At 35.3% G+C, this 23,189-nt stretch overlaps 1 protein-coding gene across 2 annotated transcripts in view; it reads right to left on the bottom strand.

Annotated features, from left to right (window-relative positions):
- The window catches only part of klhdc8b (kelch domain containing 8B), a 536,176-nt gene that overhangs the window by 124,646 nt on the left and 388,341 nt on the right, over nt 1–23,189 (bottom strand). For both annotated transcript variants that reach the window (XM_030139050.1, XM_030139051.1), the window contains one exon: nt 2,766–2,990. In XM_030139050.1, coding sequence (XP_029994910.1) covers nt 2,766–2,990 — 225 coding nt within the window. The remainder of the gene's footprint in view (nt 1–2,765; nt 2,991–23,189) is intronic.

Below are 23,189 nucleotides of genomic sequence, written 5' to 3'. Positions count from 1 at the left end.
TGGTCAGTAGTCATCATGAAACACAATATCTCTGTAATGCCAGAGAAATATCCACTGAGGTTTTGACAACATGTGTCCTTTACAAAGCAATGAACCGCAGCCACAGAACCAAAGTAGAATGAATAAAACCACAGATAAGTACCATCGCAATGTTTGTGAACCAGAAGAATGTTTAACAAAGTAATTTCTAGAAGCATACACATACATTTAGGCCATAAAAACCCTATGGTTATGGATTATTTTAACCCTTTCATGCATACTGGTCACTCCAGTGGACAGGTATCCTACATCTGTTGTCTAATATATTTACGGGTTTTGTTGTTTTAGTTCTTTATGAGTTAACACAGTGGACACTTTTGCACCATCCCATACACTGACATTCATACCATGACTATAACTTTGCTGTTCTTGATAAACCTGATCTGCAGTGACATGTTTGAGTGTAAATCAATTGCTAGTAAAAATTGCGCATATGATAAAATGTGAGAAAACATCAAATTTCCTGCATTAAAAATGTTTTGATTTTATATATCACTTTCTGATATTCAAAAATTAAACACATGGTGTCCAGCGGAGTGGATATTTTTGGAATTCCACAAAAAAATGATGAAGGTAGATTTGTTTCTTTATTGTTCTAACCAAAAAATATTTTCATTACAAAAAAAAAAAAAATCAATAAAAAAAAAAAAAAATCACTTCAATCAAAGAAAAAAGTGTTCAAATGCAATTTTTTGGATTGTTTTTTTTTTTTTTTTTTTTTGCATTCAAACACTTTTTTAAAAATTTATTTACTTATTTATTTTTATTGATTTATTTCGTACATGCAAAGAAACAAAATAAAACAAAACAAAATAAAGCAAAATAAAACATTTAAATAGACAGAATCTATCTTCAAGCACATACAAGTCTGAATTTTGCATGGCTGAAAAGGAGAAGGAACAAGTATAAACTTATTTAATCCTGCCCCTCAGTGCTTTGAATTTAATTTAATGATTTTTTTTATTTATTTATTTATTTTTTTTTAAGTTAAAGTAATAAAGAAACAAATCTACCTTCACAAAAAACAGGTTTATTTAAAAAAAAAAAACAATTCAATTGCATTGTTTTTTCATGTCTAAAGAGGAATAAAAACACTCAGGAAAAAAATCTTGACTAAGGTTCTCATAATTCATGCATGAAAGGGTTAAATATCAACAAAAACATTAACCCTTTCATGCATAAATTATGAGAACCTTAGTAAAAAAAATTTCTTGAGTGTTTTTATTCTTCCTTAGACATGAAAAAAAAAACAACGCGATCGATTTTTTTTTCATGGAGTTACAAAAATGTCCATGGATTTAATTGTTGAAGTGAAGAAACGTGTGTTTAAAACCCAATATCAGAAAGTACAGAAGAGGATTAAAGCCACTGGAAAAAAATACAATAAATTTAAATAAGGTCCAATATATGTATATTTTTAAATTATTATTATGAAAAAAAAGTCAGAATTCTGATTTTAAAGTTAGAATTCTGAGTTAAAGTCAAAATTCTGAGGAAAAAAAGTCAGAATTCTGAGTTTAAAGTCAGAATTCTGAGGAAAAAAAGTCAGAATTCTGAGTTTAAAGTTAGAATTCTGAGTTAAAGTCAAAATTCTGAGGAAAAAAAGTCAGAATTCTGAGGAAATAGTCAGAATTCTGAGTTTAAAGTCAGAATTCTGAGGAAAAAAAAGTCAGAATTCTGAGTTTAAAATCAGAATTCTGAGATTAAAGTCCAGTGGCCCTAATACTGTTCCGTAAGAAAGTAAGATGAAAACAATGAAATAAAACATTTTTAATGCTGCAAATCTGATGTTTTCTCCCATTTTAACATATTCTAATGCTAGTTATTACTCACTTCATGGAGATAACATGCAAAAAAACCTTTGTGTCTAACCAATAACAAGTGATTTACACTCAAACATGTGAGTGCAGATCAAGTTTATCAAGAACAGCAAAGGTACAGTAATGGTCTGAATGTCAGTGTATTATGGGATGGTGCATAAGCGTCCACTGTGTTGGCTGATATGGAACTAAAACAACAAAACCAATGAACATACAAGAGAACAGCTGTAGAATAACTGTCCACTGGAGTGACCACTATGCACGAAAGGGTTAATAAAGACCCAAACATCCACCTTCGACCAAAACCATCTGATGTAAACTGTTTAGTACCTATTCATCCATTAATCATATCAATCCATGCAAATAATTGGTGGAAAATGCAGTTTGTTGTCTTTTCATGGTCATCAGATATGACCCATTTGGACGTTCAGAGGCTCCGTAGTTACCATGGAAACACCATCATCTTCTACAGCATTGATTCACTAGTAAAACCAATGGAGTTGGATCAATGACAGTGGATGGAGACACTGGGTTTCTGTTCAGTTAATGATATATTTGCTAAAAAAGTCATTTTTTCTTCAGTTTTCTCCATTTCTGATATAATAAGCCTCAACTATAATGTGGGCTTTAATGAATCAATGAATTCAATACAGGAAAATACCTGATTTTTACTGAAACAATTGCAAAATACAGACGATAAAATTATAATAAATGGTGATAAATCACTTAAGAAAGGTTCATTAGAGAGAAAAATTCATTTGGGAACGGACACAAAAATAACACCTGGGTCTTTAGGGGTTAAATGTTAATAAACACTTCAGATTTTTGTAATGAAAATGGACATGTATTCCCTTCCATTCCCAGTGTTGGTGTGAATTGCACAATTATAAAGAGATAATGTCTTACCTTGGTCGATATCATACTCTTCCATGGTGTTAACAAAGTGAGGTCTGGAGTAGAAGTTGTGCGGCCCTGGTTGCTGGAGCCCCCCCAGACTAAAGAAGCTTCGATCATTTGTGGCACAACAGGAAAACGCCCTCCGGCTTGGTATACAAGGGTAACGTGTCCAGCTCTTCATCTCCAAGTCAAATGACTCCAACGCTGTCACTGGCATTTTCCCCTGACGACCACCTGGAAGAGGCATGTGCAGTTACTACTCTGTGACACCCCACCCCCACAACATCTCTGGTCCCTACCTGTCCATTACAGCTGTCCCTGCATCGAACAGGGTGTCTCATTTCTTAAGGCGTTTGAGGGATACGGGTCATCAAGCCCTCAAAATGTCCCTTTAATTTGGTTTAACCCTTTCATGCATAGTGGTCATTACAGTGGACAGTTATTCTACAGCTGTTCTCTTGTATGTTCATGGATTTTGTTGTTTTAGTTTCATTTCAGATTTTAAGATACTACTCCTCACGTATAAAGCTCTAAATGGAAGCGGACCAAGTTACATTGCAAACTCACTGATCAATTATGTACAAACTAGAACACTGAGGTCATCAAACGCAGGGTTACTAGCGACTCCCAGAAATATTACAAAGAAAATGGGGGACGCAGCCTTTACTAACTATGCACCAAAGTTATGGAATACAATTCCAAAAGACATTAGAGAAGCCAGTTCACTGAATATATTTAAAACCAAATTAAAAACATTTTTATTCTCATTAGCCTTTGAAAGGAGATAAAAATGGGGTCACAATTCAGGAACCAGGAATGTGTGGTTTTTATTTTTATTTTATTTTATTGTATTTCTGTTTTTATTTTTTATTTTATTGTATTTCAAATTTCATCTTATTTCTCGCACTTCAAAAATTCTATGCATAATCAAATATTTTAATGTGCGCTGCTTTTATTTTTATTTTCATTTTATTGTATTTCTCTCAAATTTCATCTTATTTCTTGCACTTCAAAAATTCTATGCATAATCAAATATTTTAATGTGCGCTGTTTTTATATTTATTTTTATTTTATTGTATTTCTCTCAAATTTCATTTTATTTCTTGATGTATAATCAAATCTTAATGTATTTTAATATTGTATCTTTTCAATCAATGTGAAGCACTTTGGGCTACAATTTCTGTATGAAAGGTGCTATACAAATAAAGTTTATTATTATTATTATTATTATTATTATTATTATTATTATTATTATTGTTACATCAGCCAACACATTGGACGCTTATGCACCATCCAATACACTGCAATTGATAACATTACTGTAACTTTGCTGTTCTTGGTAAACCTGATCTAACATGTTCGAGTGTAAATCAGTTCCTTGTTATTGTTATTAGACTGTAATTAACAACAATTTTTTAATTTTTTTTTTTTGGCATATTACCTCGATGAAGTGACTAGTATTAGAGTACATTACAAACAAAGTCAAGAATATTTCTTTTTTTTTGCCATTTTTGCCATTTGTAAATAAAACTATGTCTGGTCATAAAAAAATGTTTTTCAATTCAATTCACACACAAAAAAGTAAAAAGCGTTGCGCAAGAATCCCAATCAAGGTTATTATTGTTAACGAAAACTAACGAAATGACAAAAACTAGAATTGAAAAAAACATTTTCGTTAACTGAAATAAATAAAAACTATAATTAAAAGAAAAAAATGAAAACTAACTGAAACTGTATTGTGTGATTACAAAACTAACTAAAACGTATAAAAATTATAGATAAAATTCCCTTCATTTTCGTCTTTGTCAATGTTGGATTGATTTAAAATCGATTTATTTCACTCGAGCAATTTTAGCTAGCTGCACCATACAGTACTTTCATGGTCCGACACTTCTCATCACTTGTCGTTCAGAGTTGTCTTCTCGTCCTAACTCTACCTGGCAACATGGAGACTAAAGTTGGAAGAAAGCAGAGTCCTGTCTGGGATTTATTTGACTATAACAATGAGAAAGATAAAAGATCTGGAAAAAACTAAACTAAAACTAAGCATTTAAAAAAAAAAAAAAAAAGAAACAAAAAACTAATAAAAACTAGCAACCTGCTCTAAAAACAAATTAAAACTAACTGAATTAGATTAAAAAAAAAAAAAGTCTAAACTAAATAAAACTAAACTATAATGAAAAATCCAAAACTTTTCTAGTCTTGATCCCAACTGAAAAAATAACCCAAAAATTTAAAATATCCTTAACTTTTTGTTTGTAGTGTATGTTAAAATGTGAGAAGCCATCAAATTAGCAGCATTAAATGTTTTTATTTCATAGTTTTCACACAGTACATCAATAAATACATGTTTCTTTGCTTCAAAAATTAAACAAATGGTGTCCAGCCTAGTGGACATTTTTGCAACTCCATGAAAAATAGCTTCACAAAAAAAAAAAAAAAAAAAAATTAATCGCATTGGTTTTTTTAATGCCTAAAGAGGAATAAAGAAAAAATCTCGATTAACGTTCTCATAATTCATGCATGAAAGGGTTAATATCTTCAGTTTAATAGCTAAAATATTTCGCATACAGTTAGAGCCTAAACCATCCATTATTATTATTATTTTGGGAATTTCAGATGATGTTAAAAAACTAAACAATTTCAATGCAATGCAACGCAATATTTCCTTTCTTATAATCTTATCATTGTGAAGAAGTTACTTCTCATGCATTGGAAAAAGAAAGAAATACCCTCCACCAAGATATGGCTTAGTGACCTCACTAACACGCTCCGCTTAGGAAGATTTAGATATACTCTTATGGATAAACTCACATTCTTTGAAAAAACTTGGTCACCTCTCATTCAATATCTCTCACCACTTTGCAGAAATTAACTTTTCACCTTTACTCTAATAAAATAGAGAATACACGGAAGGGTTTGGGTGGGTAGAGGGGGGTGGGAGGGAGGGATATTTATTTTTATTTTTATTTATCCTCGTTTTTATTTTAAGGTTTTTTTTTTGTTTTTTTTTTACTTATTTGTGTTTTGTAAGTCATGTTTATATCTGTTCTTCATTTATTGTTACATGTTCAAAGAAAACAATAAGATTGCATTATAACCTAACTGCACATTTATCTGGATGGATGTAAAAATCGTGCACACAATATGTGTGCAGTAAACGTGGAACTGTATGACAATGTGCTCTAATAAAAACATCTGAGTTGCTAAAACGCCCCTTTAAATGAAGCATTTTTAGATGAAGACTTTACATTATTATTTCTTATATTTGTATCTGCAGCTTTATACAGCACTTTTTAAATGTGATATATAAATAAACTGGACCTAATAATAATGATAATAATAATGGATTGGATTTATATTGCACGTTTCTAGACACCCAAAGCACTTCACATTATTGACCCATTATTCATTCGCTCTCACATTCCCCCTCTGGTGGTGGTAAACTACATTTGTAGCCACAGCTGCCTGGGGGCAGGCTGACAGACCTATGGCATGTAGATGTTGTCAACACTGTTTTAATACTGTTGGTCATAAATGATGCAAAATGTAGAGTTTCTAGACAGATAAAACAAAAAAGTAATCACACAGCCTAACCCTCAAGACGCAAGATATAACTCAAGGAAAACTTATAGTTTGGTTGTAACTCTACATTTTAAAACAGGTGACAAAATTGTATGATATTACAATTGTACCTCAAAAGAGTAGAGGTAAGATCTTAAGCCCAAGCCCGAGTCCTAAAATGTCAATCATTACGTTCGGGTCGGGTCGGGCCGGGCTTCTCTCTCGCTGACTTTTTTTTTTTTTCATTGTTCTTCTTTGTCTCTCTGCCTCTCTCTCTCTCTTAAAGTGCCATGCTAGATTCTTAAGGACGTACTGCTGCTGTGGTTTATGGCCCAATTTTCAACCCGTCAAAATGACGGACGGCCTTAAATTTTTCCCGTCAACTCTTAAAAAAATCCGTCAATGATGGAAAATTGTCGGTTAATGTAACCTCTGCAGACACAGAAATATAAAAGATGTAAATGTTTATACAGTCTTGTTTAACTTAGATTTCGTTACAAAAGACAGGCTTTAATTTGTTATCATAAATCACCCCTCCTCCTCCCGAGTCCTCACAAATAAAATATGAAATTTCGGGTTTGCTTCGGGCTCGGGCCTGCAAATCAAGTTAATTGGTCGGGCTCGGGCTGGGTCAGGCTTTAATACCCGCGGGCCTGGGTCGGGTCGGGCTGGATTTTTTAGGCCTGATCTTACCTCTACAAAAGAGTCACATGTCGAATCCTTAGTCAAAATTCACCCATTATCAATCTGTCTAAAACACTCAGTAATGCAGTTCAAACATCGACTGCACTGGTCTAAAGCAAAACCAGCCAAACTAAAGCTGACTACTGACTCTAAATGTGACAGCTGGAACCAGGAAATCTTTCACACACGTTTTACCTTTGCAGTAAACTGAGCAATGTCTGGCAACCAATATTTCTTTTCTTTTCAGAGATCTTTGAAACCCCAAAAGAATGTCATGTACTCACTGCGATATTTGGAGTGATTTCACAGAATACATGCCTCAGAATGAAGAATTTTAAGAACATCATTGCCTTCAAAACTTTAATAATTCATCAGCTCATTCTACTTAAATGGAAAGACAGAAATCCACTGAAATTCAACCTCTGGTTAAAAGACCTTATGAACTATCTGACGTTAGAGAAAGTAAGATATATGACAAGAGGCAATGCAGCAAAATTCTATGCAATGTGACAGCCTGTCTTATCACATATTAAAAAGATGGACACAAACAATTTCTCATTCTAACTAAGGATATATATTTTTTATTATTATTATTAGTAGTAGTAGTAATAGTAGTAGTAGTAGTAGTATTTATTTTAATTAATTTTGTTTTATGTATTTATTTTAGGTGTGTGTTTATATATTTTTGTTAAGATGAGGATCATCAGAGTTGGGACTCTGTTAAGAGTGGGAGTACATAACTATGTTGTTATATTTGATGTGCATTCAATTGTACAGTTATGAGTATTACAATATAAGAATTCAATTAAAAAAAAAAAAAAAAAAAAAAAACTGGAGAAAAAAAAAAGTCACATGTCATACTTATAGTCATACTTCCCCTAATCCTTTACAGTTTAGGGAAGTCACCAAAGCATGGAAAGAAGCCGTAATAAATATGAGTATCTTTAAAAATACAGATGAAAAAAAAAAAAAAAAAAAATCAATCCATTACAATATCTTTTACATTTAATATTGATGCTAAAAAGGTTTCTAAGTATAGGCTTTATCCACATTTCAGTTCTCCACTGAAGTTTATTTGAGCTGATATTGGAGATAAAAACAGTCCAGATTCAAAGTGACAGGGGTGCAGTAAAACTATTTACAAAAACAGTAACAAAAGAATTTAAAGTAAAATGAAAGGAAACAAACTACAGCTAGGCTCTAGGATAAGATGATAATAATAATAATAATAATAATAATAATAATAATAATAATAATAATAATAATAATAATAATAATAATACATTTTATTTATGAGCGCCTTTCAAGACACCCAAGGACACTGTAGAACAAGATAAAACAGACAATCCATACAATACAAAGAAATAAACAGGTAAAAGAATAATTACGATATACAAGATAAGATAAGGTAAGATAACATGAGATGAGATGATGAGATAAGATTTTTATTACTGATCCATCCATTTGGAAATTTAACAGTACACAGCAGCAATATGCAACACACCAATGCAAAAGAAAGGCAGGTAGGAAATAAAAATACACATGACACTTAACTCCAACAGTGGACCTATGAGTTCACCTCAACAACAACTGTCTCAGCAAACTCTATTCTCTCACCCCCACCTGAAAATATGACATTCTTTTTTTTCTTTTTTTTTTTCTGTAAAACCCTAGTTTTGATAATAAACAACACTAGAAATATGACATAACTTTCAAAACACAAACCAATATAATATAAAACATTTATAATGAATATATATAATATAATATGCATAATGAATTTCCACTTGGGCACTTATGAAGTTCATCTGTATCTATACTCTGGTCATAATATATGTGGTTTTAATGGTCATCTGGGGAATAACCCATTATCCCCATCCTACCCACTCAAAATGGTTCATTCTGTTTGTAGAATAGTATATGTATATTTAATATTTTATCTGCTAGCTTTCATACATTGCTTATATTATTCAGTATTTTGTGGGATATTTTATCAAGTTCTTTTTTGCACAATTTTTTTCCTGCTGCTACACAGAACAGAGCTGCTAAAGGAATTTTCATCGTTCCTGTGACCGTCTATTCTATTCTAGAATGACAGTAAAAACATCTCTTTCACCTCTACTGGTGTGGAACTGGTGTGGAACTGCTGCTGTACATGGAAGTATGGGTTAAGCATATTAAGCATAGGAAAGAATGAATAAATGAATTGGTTGGTCAAATGCCATTAGTGTAGATGTAAATGTGTGATTAATTATTAACATACATCATGAATAATAATAGGATTCATACAAAATAAACATGTTGTCTTGTTAGTAACCACCAGACATGAGCTAGACCTGTGAGACCTAGATTTACAAAAGCCACGTTAGCAGATATGAGCACACGCAACTATCTCCTATTCCATAAACTGGCTAGATGATATCTTAACCCTTTAAAGCCTGAACCATTAAATCATTGACAGAAAATTCCAGTTCTTTGAAACTGGAGCCTTTGTTGGTCCTTCTGAACAACCCAAACTTCTTTTTTTTTTTTTTTTCAAATATCAATTTCCATGTATGAGTTTCAGTTTTGTATCATATTTGATACATCGGGTCTCAATGCTCAAATATTATTATTTCTGAACAAACAAAAACATAATATAACACAAACATGCCTAACAAATTGGTAATTTCTTTTCAAAATTGGCAAAGTTCTAGCTCCTTCCTCATTAATGACAATCTTGTAGTGTCACTGGAAAGGCCTCTGGTGAACAAATTCCTCCCCCTTGGTGGATTATCTGTGTATTGCATGTATCTAATTGTATACATCAGGTTTTTCAAGAAAAAAAAAGTCACACTGATCATGTAGAGGGCTTCAAAACTCATGCACCAAATATGATACGTTTGGTGTTATAGAGTTAATATACTAAGAGTGAAAGTCCTTCCCCTTTGCTGTGCACCATGGGACTTGTTTGGATAAAATATTAATGGCCATCAATGTTGGGAGAAATAAGATTTTTGTTTGTTGACCCAATTTTAACCCTTTCATGCATGAATTATCGGAACCTTAATCAAGATTTTTTTCCTGAGTGTTTTTATTCCTCTTTAGACATGGAGAGAAAAACAATGTGATTTTTTTTAATGAACCTATTTTTCATTAAGTTACAAAAATGTCCACTCAGCTGAACACCATGCGTTTAATTTTTGAAGCTCAGAAACATGCATTTACTGACATACTGTGTGAAAACTATGAAATAAAAGTATTTTTAACCTCCTGAGACCCAGCAATGCATTTTTGTCCTCTGTAGGGGACAAAAGTGTGACAGTTTTACTTCAAAAATGCTGTCCATTGTAAAGGACATTCCATTAAAATAAATAAATAAACAAAAATAATTTTAAAAAAATGTATCTGGAAAAAAAAAAAGTTGCATTATGCAGTTTCCAATCAAGACAATTGTTTAATGGAAATAAGCTAAAATTTTCACTCTCCTGGGTCTCAAGAGGTTAATACTGCTAATCTGATGTTTTCTCACATTTGAACTTACTATAATACTAGTTATTAGTCACTCATAATATGAAAAAAAAAATAAAATAAAATGTTAATTACAGTCTAATAACAATTAGCAATTGATTTAGATAAAAGAACAGTAAAGTTACAGTAATGGTATGAATGTCAGTGTATGGGATGATGCATTAGCTTCCACTGTGCTGGCTGATATGGAACTAAAACAACAAAATCCATGAATATATAAGAGAACAGCTGGAGAATAACTGTCCACTGTAGTGACCACTGTGCATGAAAGGGTTAATTATGTCATTATTTACACATATAATAATCCAACATTATGTGTCAATGTCACTGTCATGAAGATCTGAAGCCACATCTGGGCTCAGTGGACTATCTTTCATCTCGTGATACATATTACTGGCAACAAAACCACCATGACTTTGGCATAGTTTACTTTCAAGAATCCAATGGAAAAGTATTAACCCTTTAACCCCTGATGTGTCTGTGGTGAGCGTTTTTTATTTTTGATTATTTTAAATATTCCGAAAAATTCAACTGTTTGCTCAATAGGAAAAATTTCAAAATGTGCTGATAGAATAGACCTTGTGCTTTCCATAGACTTCTGGGCATGCTCAGTGCACCCTCTACCACCTGTATAATGGGGGCAAATCACAGAGCAGTGAGTGAGACTGACTCACAATAAAAATAGTTGGTTTAGGCTTTTTTTGTTTGTTTTTTACACTTTTTTCCGTGCCGTTTTTTGTTTTTACTGTTGTTTCCAGTGTTGTTGTGATTTTCCTTTTTTTTTTTTTTTTTTTTTTTCACTGTGTTTTTTACTGAGTTTTGACCATACAACTGCTTTTTGGAGTTCAACCAGGTGCCAAAAAGCAACTTCGACTGGTTCAGAAAAAAAAGAGCCACAAAACAAAAACTACTGGGACAAAACTCAAATACTTGTTGTTGTTCAGTGTGTTCCAGTTCACAGTTGACGTTCAACATCCTAAATCTCTTCCTGATGTACATTCTGTGTGCCTTATTTAGTAAAAACCTGTCAAACTTCAATTCCTTTCTCTGTCTTTTTCTGTTATTCCACCCTGTTTTGACCCTAAAACACACAGTAAAATAAAACCACTGAACAAAAGGAACACAAACACATACTCACAGCAGCTTTTGTGACACTGAAACAGACGACAATTCATAGCAGAAATAATGTCTCAGGGGTTAAAGGGTTAAAAGACGGGAAAATCACTACCATTCTGGTCATGTTGAAGCTGCAGCGACATCTTCAAACAGCTCTGAACTGACCTGAGCAATTCCAGGCAGTTGGAGCGAATTTTTTGTGCTGACTGTAAATTCCCACTAATAGGTGTTAATTTGACGTTCCAAAGCAATTTACAGTGACGTTGTCTGACGAAAACCCCACTTTTCATGCAGTGTGACTGTTTCAATGACATTACTTGTACTGTTTCTCAGATGTGTAGCCTTTTCATTTACTCATTTACAAGACTGATCTCATGACATTGCGGTGTATGTCACACCAGTTCAGTTGTTATTCAACGCCATTTGATCATGTGTCAAGTTCCAAGTTCACATAACCCGAACCCCTAACCCTCAGTGCGTGGTATTGGACGCGGTGTTAACATACATGTGGAAAGCTTATAATGTGTACAGATAGTACACTAATTAAAAGTGGCGTGTACATTTACGCGAGTCATGATATCACGCTGCATTTACACAAACTGACTCTTCAACAGTTTTATAACAACTGCAACTTGCTTAACTTGTAAACTGGCAAACATTTGTGTAAATGAAGACATAGTTCAGACAAAAAGACAAAACAAAAACAAGAAATTGCTGCTTATTTTTTCCAGAGTAAGAACCCATGGGACATAATTTGGATGTGTAGGACTTCACCTTTGTAGAATGTTAGAATAGTTACTGTGGATGCTGGTGCACTACTCAATACAACACAGTACCAGCTTGTACCATGACAATCACTTTCACACTATAAACAGAACTTTGTTGTAAACAACACTTTTTGAGTGACAGTAAATCATTATTTGTGTGTCTTGTGTATGAAGCTGAAAATAATCTGGCAGTAAACTGCATTTCCCTGCTCATTTGGCATCAGTGCATTGCAGACACAGTATTTCCATTACAACAGTAGTTCTCAACTGGGGGGCGTGAGCACATGGGGGGGACATAAGTGACATTGTCGTGTGTGCTACTGTTGTACATGACAACATTATAAATCACTCGGCACATACTCTCCCCCCGCTTACAGATTGAGGTCCGTGAGTGTGTGTGTGTGTGTGTGTGGGTGGGTGTTGCATATCATCTGGCATATCGTTTCCCCACCCCACCCTACGGTCACAAATTTGTTTTCAGGGGGCAGCAGGCAGTCAATGATAAGGTCAGAGGAGCTCAATCCCACCCCCCCCAAATATTTTTACTGGTATTTAAGTTTTATAATGAAAGGTAAACAAAGTAAAAAATAATATACATAAAGAACATAAATAAAAACAACCCAAACACTCATACACACATCCATTCACACCATGTAAAATATATATATATATATATATATATATATATATATATATATATATATATACATATATATATATATATATATATATATATATATATATATATATATATATACACATATTCTTATGAACATGTGTACATATATGTAATTCATTCATTCATTTTCTGAACCCACTTTATCCTCACTAGGGTCACTTGGAGCCTATCCCAGCTACATAGGGGCGAAGGCAGGGTACACCCTGGACGAGTCGCCAGTTCATCGCAGGGCTGACATACAAAGACATACAATCACAATCACATTCACACCTATGGGCAATTTAGATTAACCAATTAACCTATCAGTGCATGTCTTTGGATGATGGCAGGAAGCTGGAGTACCCGGAGAGAACCCACGCAGACATGGGGAGAACATGCAAACTCCACACAGAAAGGTCCCACCCCATAAACTGGTGTTGGAATCAAACCTAGGACCTTCTTGCTGTGAGGCACGAGTGCTAACCACTGCACCACTGTGTCGCCTACATATATGTAAAAAAAAAAAAAATTTACATATATGTTAAAAAAAAACAACAATTTTTTACATATGTGTAAATATATATATATATTTAGCAGTCATGATAAAAAAAAAAAAAAAACAGTAATACTTTGGATGACATGTCCCTATTTTCCAGATACCATAATGTTCATATAAGGTTCCCATAATTGTACAAATTCCTCCAGTTTTCCTTTCGTTATATAAGTCCGTCTTTCCAGTCCAATGCACTCTGATATTTCTTTTATCCATCGCTTCATAGAGGCGAGCTCACTTGTACTTTCTCACAGCTTTATCTACAGAACTATATAACCCCCTGCTCATGGATTGAGGTTCGTGAAGGGGGGGGGTTACACATCATCCAGCACACTGTATCCCCCCCGCCCCCCCACCACACACACACACACATACACACACACATTTTTTCAGACACGGGGGGCACCAGTAGGCTCATGATACCATTCGTGGGGCGTGGTTTAAATAAGGTGGTGAAACCCTGTATTAGAATGACTCACTGAAAAAGTCAATGTGTAAACCTGTCCTCTGACCGATGTCAACAGATTATTCCCTCTAGCACTGATCTGCAACTTTGTCCAGATTTTCCAGTGTAATAGATGATAATAGAAGCACACAGCAGACATTAACATAGGACGCTTATGAAATATGTGACTCTACAGGTGGAGAAAAAGGGACTTTTTATCAAGGTTTTGCCTGTGTCCACACTGTTTACATATCTTTGAACATATTCTGTGAGTACAACCCTCCAGAGAACCATAAACATGTGTCTGCATCTATAGTGTTGCATGACTTGAATATAGCAAAGGATAACCGAGTGTGGAAATGCATATTTTCTCCGTGACATTGTTTTCTTTTTCTTTTGCATTCCTTTTGTCATTTATTTTCATTGCATTTAAATCCCCTGCCGCTGTCATAAACTTTCCCTGGCATTTGTGTTGATGTGTAGCAAGCGAACAGACCAGGGACTGCATTTTATTTTGGACTGAAAGCAGAACACAGCAGCAGGGTGCTCCACTAGGTTGTTTACTTCCAAAAGTCATAACTTAACCTTGTAAATAACGAATACAAAGGCAAAGGCAAAGTGGAGGGAGAACAGAGGCAGCGGTAAAGATGTGAATGGTGGAAAAACACAGGAGAGGCCGAGGCCCAGGGCAGGGATCAACAGTGAACCTGTGTACAGCACAATAATAACACCATTATTATCCTGTTTCTGGAGTGATCAGATTATTCAAGTGATCATGTTAACGTCATAATGTCATATGCTTTATCACACAATGGCAGTTATCTGATTATCAGAAATCACATGAATAAACCTAGATTTATCCCCAATACCCCAGTTAATCTGATTTATTACATTATTTTACATCTGCGCATGTGAAAAAATAAAAAAATATAAAATTGTAGAAAAAAAAAAGTGATGTGGGCAGAATGTGAGTAGATGACAAAATACAACAAGTCACAAAAATAGTCTGTTGAAAATATTTATAGGGTGGACTGAGCTAAACAAGTACAACATGTTTATGTGCTCAACTTGAATTGTCCAAAAATGTGACTTCAGTACTTCTAGCACCAGGGTCTTAATTTTTTTTTTTTTTTTTTTTTCGTTTAAGTCAGTGGTTCTCAATTGGCGGGGGGGTACAGGAAAGAAGGGAAAAAAACAAATCACAAACTGGAAGCACTCGGAGAGCACAGACCTCTGCCAAGGCAGATCAGTGGGCCCCCGTGGCCCCCCCACCCCTGATCACCACCAAAATTTAATCATTTGTTCCTTGTGCCAGTATCAACATTTCCTGAAATTTTCATCCAAATCCGTCCATAACTTTTTGAGTTATCTTGCACACGGACAGACAGACAGACAAATAGACAAACCAACGGCGGCAAAATCCTAACTTCCTTGGCGGAGGTAAAAATCACAGACTCACTGGCTATTAGTAAAAAGGAGATGCAGCAGATTCCACCTCATGTTGAAATGCAAATGGTTGGACTATTAGGCCTACAATGTTTCTCAACGGGGGCGGTACCCCCATGTAAAGATGCAAGCTCCAACATATAATAATACGTCAAACTGCCCCCCCCCCCGACATTCAAAACTGAAACTAAAATTAATTTGCTTTTGATCATGTAATAGTTTGCTATACTATGTTGCAAATAAACATTCATTTTAGACGACATTTAGTCTATATAATGTATATTATTATGGACGGAGACAGAAAAGCCAGGTGTAGATTACTGCACAAAGTGAGAATTTTATTTTCCTTGGTCAGGATATGTACAGTAAGTAAAGTAAAGTAAAGTAAATTTTATTTATAGAGCACTTTTCACAGACAGAGTCACAAAGTGCTTTATCAATTCAAATCAGAATCAAATTAAGTTTACAGAGACCCAGCAGAATCCTTCAGGGGCAAACACTTGTGATTGGTGACAGTGGCGAGGAAAAACTTCCCTTTAACGGGCAGAAACCTCGAGCAGACCCAGACTCCTGAAGGATGGCTGTCTGCCTTGACCAGTTGGGGTTAAAGAGAGAGAGAGAGAGTAAAGGAGGAGAAAAGAGAGAGCGATAGAGATATAGAGAGACTGGGGGGGGGGATGACACATGGAGTACGTTATGATGAATACATAGAGTGTAATCAGTCTGTGGTGGTCCTGGGTCAGGTGGGAGACTAAAAAGCCTTTTTGAACAGGAGGGTTTTGAGGTGTTTCTTAAAGCTCTCTACAGAGTCCATGGACCGTAGGTGTAGAGGCAGGTCATTCCATAGACGTGGTGCCACAGCTTTAAAAGACCTGTCACCGCGTGTGCTAAAACAGGTCCGTGGAACCATCAGCAGGTACTGTCCTGAAGACCTCAAGCTACGAGTCGAGCTGTAGGGCTGGATCAGGGAAGCAACAGTCAGTCCAGCTTGGATTTACAAGGCTGACAATTAATACTGAACAAACAAGAACTCAAACTATGAGTTATGAAAGAGCTGCAGCATCTGAAACCGACCACAATGAACATTTGACAGATAAACAGAACCACAGTGCTTCAGTTTCAGCTTCACAGTTTGTCATGTCTTTCATGTATTACGATTGTCGCTCTCAACTCACCATATATTTTTTATTAGTACGTTTTGTTTTGTTTTTTTTAATCAATTACTACAAATTTCAGGCAACCCCATTTGAATTCCAGGTGACCTCCTGGTTGCAAATTTGTTTTCGGGGGCAGGAGGTGGGAAATGATGAGGTGAAGGGGCCATACAGGTTCATCACATTACTTTTAGAATACCGCAATCCGCCCCCCCCCCACCCGTCCCAATTTTTTCGGGGATGGGGGGGTAGCAGGAGGCTCATGATGCCATTAGCGGGCCTTTGTTCAAAAAGGTTGAGAAACACTGGTTTAACTTATTACCTTCAATATTTTGGTGTGTTTTGTTTAAATTTGTAATTTCTTTTTGCTTTTTGTTCACCTTTATATTTTGTTCCAACTTGCAACTTTAGTTTAGCTTAGCTTAGCTTGGTGTAATTAGCTATAAGCTAATTTGCATCTGTGGTTCCTGAGCAGAAAAAAACACATTAAAATGAACATTACATGACACAAGAGAGATAATTCATAACACAGCATGTTCTAAAATGGAACATATCAACATATATCAAAAAATTCATTAACAAAAGCAAAATTTCTTTAAAAATTATAACATCAAGAGGCCAGGATAGGTTTGCTTTCACCATATTTTCAGTTTCTTTTTAAATATGGTCTGGCTGGAAGAGTCTCTAATGCAATGGTTCCCAACCTTTTTTGGCTCGTGACCCCACTTTAACATCACAAATTAATGGCGACCCCAGACACTGAAAACTGAGACATTTTTTTGCTAAAATTAATTTGTTTTTGATCATGTAATAGTTTGTTATACTATGTTGCAAACAAACATTATTTTTAGACAACATTTAGGCTATATAATATATATAATGCACTTTTTTTTTTACATTTTTATGAGGAAAAGTGTGTGGTGTTTTAATTATAATGACATATATATGGAATCATTACAACATATTTTTTAATAGTCTTCTTTTTTTTCTTTAATCAATTACTAGAAATTTCAGGTGATCCCATTTGAATTCAGGCAACCCCACGTGGGGTCCCGACCCTAAGGTTGAAAAACACTGCTCTAATGTCTATAGGGTGTTAGTTCCACTTTTGCTCTGACATAAACGGCAGATTGACCAAAACATGTTCTTTTGATGGTAATTGAGCAGTTTCCTCTTGATGAAACCCTCATCTCACTCTTATTGTCGAGTAAAACACGTTGTTTCAGAGGTGGAGGTGCCGTGTCATGAATTATTATGTACATTAAAATCATGTCCATAAAGCAAAGAAAGGTGCTAAAACTGAATAATGGTAAGGTCAGGATTAAAGCATAATGCATGAGGGAAGGGGGAAAAGAGTAATGGATGGATGAGAGGGACTAGTACCAAGAGAAGGATATAAACAGAAAAAAGATGAGAGAAGCAGAAAAAGAAAATGAGACAATGACACAGAAAAAAAACTGTGCAAAAGTAATACAGGAAAGAGAGAAGAGTGCGGAGGAGTGAGAGAATAAAGTGGAAGAGGGTCAACTGGAGTGGGCAGGGCAGCAGCGAGATCGATAGCAATAGCGAGACAAAGAGTGGAACTGAGTGGGAAGGGCTAGAGTCAGAGAAGCGGGGAAGAAAGAAAAAAAAAGGAGAAATAGCAAAAATCCTGAGCTAAATACCTGTTGATTATTGAAGAAATGTTGAAAACAGGTTTGTTGTGAATTGGACATTTCAGCTCGATAGTTCCTACAGAACGCGTATAAATTCCACATATTCCTGGCTTTGTACATGTCTAGTTTATCAGGGCGGTAAATATGGGATATACTATAGTGTCACTTTTATATTTCTAATGCTTGGATGGGTTTTTGTGCTTCAGCGGAGAAACAAGCTTTTATGAGCGTCGAAAAAAAAAAAAAAAACATGTTAGGATCTATACTGTGATATTTTTGGCTTTTAATGGAATTTGTTGAGAAGAAACACACAGATGTATCGGTTTACGTCAATTAGATGCAATCGGATTGATCTCTCTATGAAAGACCACAGAAAATGGAAGTGAAGGTAAAAACAAATCCCTCCTGAAAGCATGTGAGAGGAGATGGCGCCGTGGGAAAACACAGATTACAGGAGTTAGAAAAGTATTTTAAAAAGCCTAAAAAAAAAAAAGGTTCCAGTGTCTATCTGTTTTCTGTCTGTTTTTATCTGTACCTCAAAATCTACAGCACATTTTGACTGAAAGTTTTTACATCAGATATATGTATATGTGTAAGATGTATCTTACGTTAAATGGAAGTTGAATGTGTAACTTTAAATCTTGCACTAAAATGTCGGATCATGTAGCATCATGCATTATACATCATGAACCAAAATGGAGAAGAGGAAATGTAATGTTATAAGTTGTTTGCTTAATCTTTACATTACAAGTTGTTTTGCTTGAAGAGTCTTTTTTATTTTTGCAAGTCTTAAGTTACATTCTGAGTTATATTTTGGTTCGTGTGTGTGTGGTTTTGCTGAACTCACACCTGCCTGTGCTGAAGTTGGAGAAAAGGTCAACTGCAATGAGAAAGATCTAATTTTATAGCTTTAGAAAGTAGTTGTGGTAAAGAGAGTCGAGCAGAAGAAACAGATTATGAACTAAGGGGATTTTTGTGGTCAAGAAATGCTAGCCTAATAGTGCAGGTGTTAAGCAAGAGCTGTGCACATGCAAAAGAAGGTGCTTTTCTTAGAATTAGCTTATGGAGTGACTGACATGTTCTGCCTAGTAACTATCATTAACCAATAATAAGCGTACGACGAATGATGTCATTGAATAATGGGAGTCTCCAAGAGTCACTAAAGACTATAAAAAGGTAATAAAGGAAACTCTTTTTTGATGGGCTTTTTCTTTTTCTCTCTGCGACGAATGTGTGTTTGATGCTAGATTCTTAATGTAACTTTTTCCTATTTTTGCCTGAAGCAATAAATCAGGCTATTGTTTTAACTTTTTAAAACCTCAAACCTTCTTTTTTTTGGTGAGTTCTTCCTTTCTCCTGGTTTGGTACGTCCATCCGAAACGTAACTAGTGAGTTAATTTAAATTACGTGACCCCCCCTCTGGTAAGCAGCCTAAGTGGAGTAGTCCAGAGGCACCGTTGGTCTAAAAATTTCTAGAACACGTAGCCTTTTGTCCAGATAACCAGAGATTTTTGGCACCGAGGTGGTTTAAAGTTAAAAGAAACTGGGGCAGTAGTTCATTAACCGAATAAATTGTGGTTTTTGAGATTTACTGCTTGCTGCGTGTTTACATATGATATTCTTAAAGATGGTCCAGATCATGATCTTTATCCAGATTCTATTATTCATTTTTTAACCTGTTCAATACTATGCAGCTCCATGGAATTATTCAGCGTGGTTAAGATCAGAGATCTGCTGTGTCTGATTGTCTTGTTTTTATGTATGTGCTGTTGTATGTTCTGTGCCCAGGACAAAATTTACTTCATTTTATTAAACGGAACATCCTGAAAGAAACAGAATGCCTAATACTATATCTGATTTAATGTAACACAATTAACCCTTTAACCCCTGACGTGTCTGTGGTGAGCGTTCTGAATGTATGATTTATTTTAAATATTCATAAAAAAATCAACCATTTGCTCAATAGGAAAAATTTCAAAACGTGCTGATAGAAAAGACCTTGTTCTTTCCATACACATCTGAGCATGCTCAGTGCAACCCCTGCCAGTCTGTGTAATGGAGGTAAAACAGAGCAGTGATTGAGACCAACTCATTGTAAAAATAGATGGTTTTGGCTTTTTTTTTTTTTTTTCACCGTTTTTCTGGTGTTTTTTGTTTTTACTGTTGTTTACAGTGTTGTGGTGATTTTCCTTTATTTATTTATATTGTTTTTTTATTCTGTTTTTACTGAGTTTTGACCATGTAACTGCTTTTTGGACTCCAACCAGGTGTCAAAAGGCAGCTGGACTGATTTTGTAACAAAACATCTCCAAAACAAATCTACTGGACCAAAATTCAAACACTTGTTCAGTGTGTTCCAGTTCACAGTTCATGTTCAACATCCCAAATCTCTTGTTGATGTACAGTACAAACTTAAGCATTAGTAAAAACTAAAGCATTAACAGAACAGCCAGTTTGTTGATGCCGCAACGTCTGTTGCACAAGTTGATGTACCTATGGAGGAATCGACTAGTCGTGTGTTATTCTCTCTCTCCCTTCCATCACCCAACAGTGTGCAAGCCTTCATTCAGTGCATGTTGATACTCTCATCTTTCTACATGAAAACATGGAGCGCAAGGTACTGATGCAAGGATCAGCGGACCTAGGCTGGGTTGGTGCGGATCAAAAACATGCCACTTTATTTGCGGGGCAGGTCAAATAATTCCACAAAAGCAGGTTGAAAAAACAAACAAAAAAAAAACCTGACCCGCGCATCACTAGTGCAAGGCCAAGACTAAAGGAAGAAGACAACTCAGAGTAGGATTACTAAACTGATTGTGATCTAGAAAAACTATCGTCTAAGCAATGTTCTGTGAACTATGAAACCATGACCAATAATGAATAATAATTTGGACCGCCAGTGTGTTTGAATTATTCTGTTCATTTATTTCATGAAGACAATGCGGTCTTTTCTCTAACATGCTGTGCGTCTTGGCTGCTGCGGTCTTAACCTTTTCCCACTTTATGTTGTTCACTTAAACTATGTTTAGTTTGGTTAAATGTCTTAGAACACAGGTGTCAAACATACGGCCCGGGGGCCAAATCCAGCCCGCCAAAGGGTCCAGTCTGGCCCTTGGGATTAATTTGTGAAATGTAAAAATTGCATTGAAGATGTTAATCATTTTAGTTTAGGTTCCACATACAAACCAATTCAATCTCAAGTGGGTTGGATCAGTAAAATACTATCATAATAACCTATAAATACTTACAACTCCAAATGTTTCTCTTCTCAAGGTAAACATTTTTATGTCATTTTACTGTATTTACACTGAAACAAACAATCATTTCACAAAAAAAACACGAATAACCTGAACAAATATGAAAAATTTGAAATATCTGAAGTGTAAGTTTACCAATATTCTGCCTCTTTATTAAATGTTTTGTGTGTTTGAGTGATCTGTAAGTTGTAATTTACATGTGTAAATTATAAACTGAGACATAATATTGTTGAAATTGCACTTAGATTTCTTAAGAATTTCAGTTTGTTCATGTTATTTACATTGTTTTAAGGGATAGTTGGTAGATGCGAACATTGTCATCGCATAATTTTACTTTTATCGCTCTAAAACATAGAAGAACATTTGGAGTTTACATTATTTATATATTATTATGTTATTATTTCACTGGTCCGGCCCACTGCAGATCAAATTTGGCTTAATGTGGCCCCTGAACTAAAATGAGTTTGACACCCCTGTCTTAGAAGGACTGTTGATGCTTGTGTCTTGCAAGTTTTTTTATTCTGCTCTTTACTGTACACTAGCAGCATTGTACCTGTGGTGCCATTGTACGCTAGCATGAGGGGCTAAAATCTCCCAGCATACCTCACAACATTTGAATACGGACATGAAATTGTGCCTAGTAGGTAGTCAGATAATGTTATTATTCATTTGGTGAGTTTGGCGGCGATCAGGTGTGTGACGGTCTGTGGTGGGGTCGGACTTGGTCTGAGGTTAGCAGGGACCCGGTGTGTGGTGAGCTGGAACCCTGTTAAAATCGCCCAGCATATCTCACAACATTTGAATACAGACATAAAAGTGTACCTAGTAGATAGTGAGGTAATGTTTGCATTCATTTGGCGAGTTTGGCGGCGATCAGGCCTGTGAAGGCTGAGGAAAACCCGTACAAACACCCTCCTGTGCTGCAACGAACATCAATCACACATCGATGGGACACGGGGACACGGGGTGGGGCCGAAACGTGCATTATATAGTCGGATTGTTAATGTTCCAGTGAACGTTAGTACAAGTTGCTCATTGTTGAACAGCTGTGTGTCTGTGTTGTTCCTCCGCTGTCAATGTGATGACCTCATCATACAACTAGTCGACTCGACTTTGACTTTATTGACAAATAAGTCGATCTGAAAAAATCTGAAGTCACAAATGCCGTAGTAAAAACTTGTCAAACTTCATTTCCTCTCTTTGTCTTTTTCTGTTATTCCACCGTTTTGAAACACCCAGTAAAACAAAACCACTGAAGAAAAGGAACACAAACACATACTCACAGCAGCTTTTATGACACTGAGACAGATGACAGTTCACAGTAGCACATTTACCTGGAATAATGTCTCAGGGGTTAAAGGGTTAAAACTACAGTAGGCAGAAACCTGGAAAAGAAAACAGCAGAATTTGGAAATAAATCCCTCCTCCTGCATTTCTCTAATCTGTTCCAGAAATGTAGACTGAATATACAGATGGATGGTGTTGATGCAGTCTAATACCACTATGGAAAAGTGAAATCATAAAACCACAGTTTGGGAAGCTGCCTTGTTGCTTATGTGATAGAGCAGCAGAGACATACTGTAATTGGAATCTTGACAGTGATTGGTCTTTACAGCTGTCAATC

This window comes from Sphaeramia orbicularis, chromosome 7, assembly GCF_902148855.1.
Source record: "Sphaeramia orbicularis chromosome 7, fSphaOr1.1, whole genome shotgun sequence".
Classification (NCBI taxonomy): Eukaryota; Metazoa; Chordata; class Actinopteri; order Kurtiformes; family Apogonidae; genus Sphaeramia; species Sphaeramia orbicularis.
The sequence above is the reverse complement of the archived record's forward strand: the minus strand, read 5'-3'. Positions and strand labels throughout refer to the sequence as shown.